Raw genomic sequence first — 4,436 nt, 5'->3', positions numbered from 1 at the left:
CATAAAGAGATTCCTTATGATACTTTAACTTATGGAAAATTAATAGGGACTTGTACTCAGGAAGGATTAAATCTGTGTAATGAGCTTAAGCTAGCTCAACAAATTAAGAGAAATCAAATGTCAGAAAGATCTCAATTGGGAGACTTTTGTGCACATTTTGGGATTGAATGACCTTCTGATCCAAATCAAAAAGATATTTTCCAAAGAAGATCAAAAGAGAAGATACAAAAAGCGTCATCGTTCAAAATGATACAAGGAAAAGAAGGAAGCTAAGAAAGCTTCTAGGAAGGCAACAAGATTTGCCAGAAATTTCTCTAAAAGAGATTTAAAGAATATCAAATGTTACAAATGTTTTTTTGCCTTAAAGAATAACAAGATTTGGGTGTTTTTTCGTGACACCCAATCCCCTAATACTATGTTTCGGTTCGTGACACCCGATCCCCTAATACTATGTGTCGGTTCGTGACACCCGATCCCCTAATACTACGTGTCGGTTCGTGACACCCGATCCATTAACCTCATTTTTTTAGTTCATCAAGCCTTCTTTTATACCAAGGCATCATCATTAATAGAGAGGTTTTAAGGTTAAAGATTCAACAGCCTCATCATGCTAATTCATCACAATTACATACTCATATCATGCAAGCACACAATTAAGCATATAGAAGACTTTATAAAATTACCCAATACATATCATTCGCTATTAAGAGTTTCACTACGAAATAGCATAAACCATAACCTACCTCCACCGAAGAATTTACGTTCAAGCTAGCTATCCCCCAAAACCTTTGCTTTCCTCTTCGTTTCTTTCTTCTCTCGATCGTTCTCCCTCTCTTTCTCTTTTTCTGATTTTTCCTTATTCGAACTCTTTTTCTTTTACCCTAATTACCATATAATTAAGTATAAAAGATGACCAAAGTAACCCACTGATTAATTCAAGGTTATCTCCTTTAACCCCAAAGTAATTGAATTATTAACATTCAACCACTAACTTTATAATTATAAGCAGGAATAGTCCAACACGCCCCTTAAAACATTTAACAGAATCCGAGCCATTCAGGGTTACGCAGCCTGTGACTGCCCGTCGTGCCTGCGACGGTCTGTTCTGCTGCTTCCGTCACAAAGTTCAGAGATTGAATTTCATCAAAGAGTCTATGACGGTCCGTCGTTCCCACGACGGTCCGTCCTGCCATGTCGTTGCGAAGTTCAAAGAGTTGTTCTCAGTACCAAAATTTTCAAAATTCTAAGTGTTTTGGAACGAGACACCCTCGACGGTCCGTCGTGCCCATGACGGTCCATCGTGGGATTCGTCGACCCAGACAGTTATTACCAGAAATAAACTCTACTGCTCAAAACAACTAACAGGTCGTTACAATAGATACCAATTTACCCATAGTTTGTCCCCGAATGATCACAAGAATAAAAACAAGGGCGAAAAGGAGTACCTGAATCTGTAAACAGGTGTGGGTACTTTTCTTGCATATCAACCTCCTTCTCCCAAGTGGACTCTTCAACTAGCCGATTCTTCCATTGAACTTTGACAGATGCAATCTCCGTTGACCTTAACTTGCGGAATTCCCTATGTAAGATAGCAACAGACTCCTCCTCATAAGACAAATTCTCATCAAGAAGAAATGAATCCCAACGGATGATGTAGTTCTCATCCCCACGGTATCTTTTCAACATAGACACATGAAATACCGGGTGCACCCCTGAGAGACCTGGGGGCAAGGCTAACTTATAAGTTACCTCCCCCATGCGCTTCAGAACATCAAATGGACCAATGTACCTCGGACTAATCTTACGTCGCTTACCAAACTGCATCACCCCTTTCATGGGTGAAACCTTCAACAAAACTTGCTCGCCCTCCATAAACTCCATGTCTCTAACCTTTCGATCTGCATATTCTTTCTGCCTACTTTGAGCCGCTAAAAGCTTTTCTTGAATGCATTTAACTTTATCTAACGATTCCCTCAGAAGATCAGTACCCCAAGGTCTAACCTCAAATGCATCAAACCACCCAATGGGAGACCTACATCTTCTCCCATACAATGCCTCAAATGGGGCCATATCAATACTTGAGTGATAGCTATTGTTGTATGAGAACTCTGGTAAGGGTAAGAAGTTATCCCAATGACCACCAAACTCTATCACACATGCACGAAGCATATCCTCCAAAACCTGAATCGTTCGCTCAGACTGACCATCGGTCAGAGGGTGAAATGCAGTACTAAGATCCAATCTAGTACCTTATTCAGCATGCAATGTTTTCCAAAACATAGAAGTAAATACGTACCTCTATCTGATATGATGGAGAGTGGAAATCCATGCAATCGAACAATTTCTGAGATGTAAATTTTGGCTAACTTCTCTGCATTATGAGTCACATTGACCGGAATGAAATGAGCAGACTTAGTTAATCTGTCAAAAATTACCCAAATAGATTCATACTTACCCATCGTCTTTGGAAGACCAACTACGAAGTCCATTGCAATTCTCTCCCACTTCCATTCAGGAATGGGCATTCTCTGAAGTGTCCCTCCAGGCCTCTGGTGTTCATACTTTACTTGCTGACTATTCAGGCATTGAGCAAAAAAATCAACAATGTCACGCTTCATCCTACTCCACTAAAAATGTTGCTTTAGATCACGATACATCTTGGTTGCACCAGGATGTATAGAATACCTTGAGCTATGAGCCTCTGTAAGAATAGTGTGAATCAAATCATCAACGCGGGGTACACATACCCTTCCCTTAATTCTCAAAACACCTTCCTCATCGATTTTTGCTTCTTGCCTCCACACAGGCCAAAAATCCTCCCTTCTCATTTACTACTAGCCTCATAAGGTCATTAGCCAGAGTCTGAACCTCTCTAGCCAATGGTCGTCTAGAAACCTGTAAGTGAACTAGACTTCCCATGCTCCCTGCCTTTCTACTTAAAGCATCTGCCACAACATTAGCTTTTCCCGAATGATACAAGATGGTGATATCATAGTCCTTCAGTAGTTCCATCCATCTCCTCTGTCTCAAATTCAAATCTTTCTGAGTAAAGACATACTGTAAACTGCGATGATCTTTATAGACTTCACACTTAACCCAATATAGATAATGTCTCCATTGCTTTAATGCAAACACTACCGCAGCCAACTCCAAATCATGGGTAGGATAATTACGTCTATGCACCTTTAATTGCCTCGAGGCATAAGCAATTACATTCTTCTTTTGCATTAGCACTGCACCCAAACCAGAATAGGATGCATCCCAGTAAACAATGAAATTCTTACCTTCCACTGGCAGGGTAAGAATTGGTGCAGTAGTCAACAATGTCTTGAACTTCTGAAAGCTTTCTTCACACTCGTCCGAACATACAAATGGAACACTCTGCTTAGTCAAGTTTGTCAATTGGGAAGCAACGGAAGAAAATCCCTTGACAAATCGACGGTAGTAGCTAGCTAAACCAACGAAGCTCCTTACCTCTGTAATATTAGTAGGTCTTACCCAATTCTTCACTGCTTTGATCTTAGAAGGATCTACCATCACTCCATCCTTAGAAACCACATGCCCCAAGAAGGACACTGAATCTAACCAAAACTCACACTTAGAGAATTTGGCATAAAGCTTTTTCTCCCTCAACATTTCCAATACCATTCTCAAGTGCTCCTCATGTTCTTTCTTGCTCTTCGAGTATACAAGTATGTCATCAATGAATATAATGACGAAATGATCCAGATATGGCTTAAAAATCCCGTTCATCAAGCTGATTAAAGCAGCAGGGGCATTCGTAAGCCCAAAATACATTACTAAGAACTCATAATGCCCATACCTGGTCCGAAAAGCAGTCTTGGGCACATCCGTTGCCCAAATTTTTAATTGATGATAACCAGATCTCAAATCAATTTTTGAGAAGGTACAAGCACCTTGTAACTGATCGAACAAATCATCGATGCGAGGAAGAGAATACTTGTTCTTAACAGTTACCTTATTCAGTTGTCTGTAGTCAATGCACATCCGAAAACTTCCATCCTTCTTCTCACAAACAGAACAGGAGCACCCCAAGGAGATGCACTTGGTCAAATAAAGCCTTTGCTTAACAACTCTTGAAGTTGGGACTTTAACTCTCTTAACTCAGCGGGAGCCATCCTATAAGGGGGTTTGGAAATGGGGCGAGTATCCGGCTCCAGATCAATACAAAAGTCGATATCCCTATCCGATGGCATACCAGGAAGGTCTGTAGGAAACACATCCAGAAACTCACGGACTATTGAAACCGACTCAATTGAAGGTACTTGGGTAGTATCATCCCTGAGGTGTGCCAAGAAAGCTAAACAACCCTTTCTAACCATTCTCTTAGCGCGAAGGACGGAGATGATACGAGCTGGAGTGGAAGTGTAGTCACCCTCCACACTAACGGATCTGTCCCAGGTTTGGCCAGCGTT

At 40.9% G+C, this 4,436-nt stretch overlaps 1 protein-coding gene across 1 annotated transcript; it reads right to left on the bottom strand.

The window, feature by feature from the left end:
- Nucleotides 1-281: 281 nt before the first annotated feature.
- Nucleotides 282-1,881, bottom strand: LOC138348134 (uncharacterized). The gene is made up of 2 exons (XM_069296743.1): nucleotides 1,489-1,881; nucleotides 282-314 (listed from the first exon to the last, which is right to left on the bottom strand). The coding sequence occupies exons 1-2, from the start codon at nucleotides 1,879-1,881 to the stop codon at nucleotides 282-284; spliced, it is 426 nt and encodes a 141-aa protein (XP_069152844.1).
- Between the last annotated feature and the right edge of the window lie 2,555 nt (nucleotides 1,882-4,436).

This window comes from Solanum lycopersicum, chromosome 4, assembly GCF_036512215.1.
Source record: "Solanum lycopersicum chromosome 4, SLM_r2.1".
NCBI classification, from domain to species: Eukaryota; Viridiplantae; Streptophyta; class Magnoliopsida; order Solanales; family Solanaceae; genus Solanum; species Solanum lycopersicum.
This window is presented reverse-complemented; position numbering and strand designations above follow the sequence as displayed.

Excerpts from the sequence above, each read along its gene's own strand:
- LOC138348134 (XM_069296743.1), bottom strand. The coding sequence starts at position 1,881 with ATGGAGTTTATGGAGGGCGAGCAAGTTTTGTTGAAGGTTTCACCCATG. Across the intron at positions 315-1,488 it reads AGTCCACTTGGGAGAAGGAG|AGAAATTTCTGGCAAATCTT; the intron begins GTTGATATGCAA and ends AATCTCTTTTAG.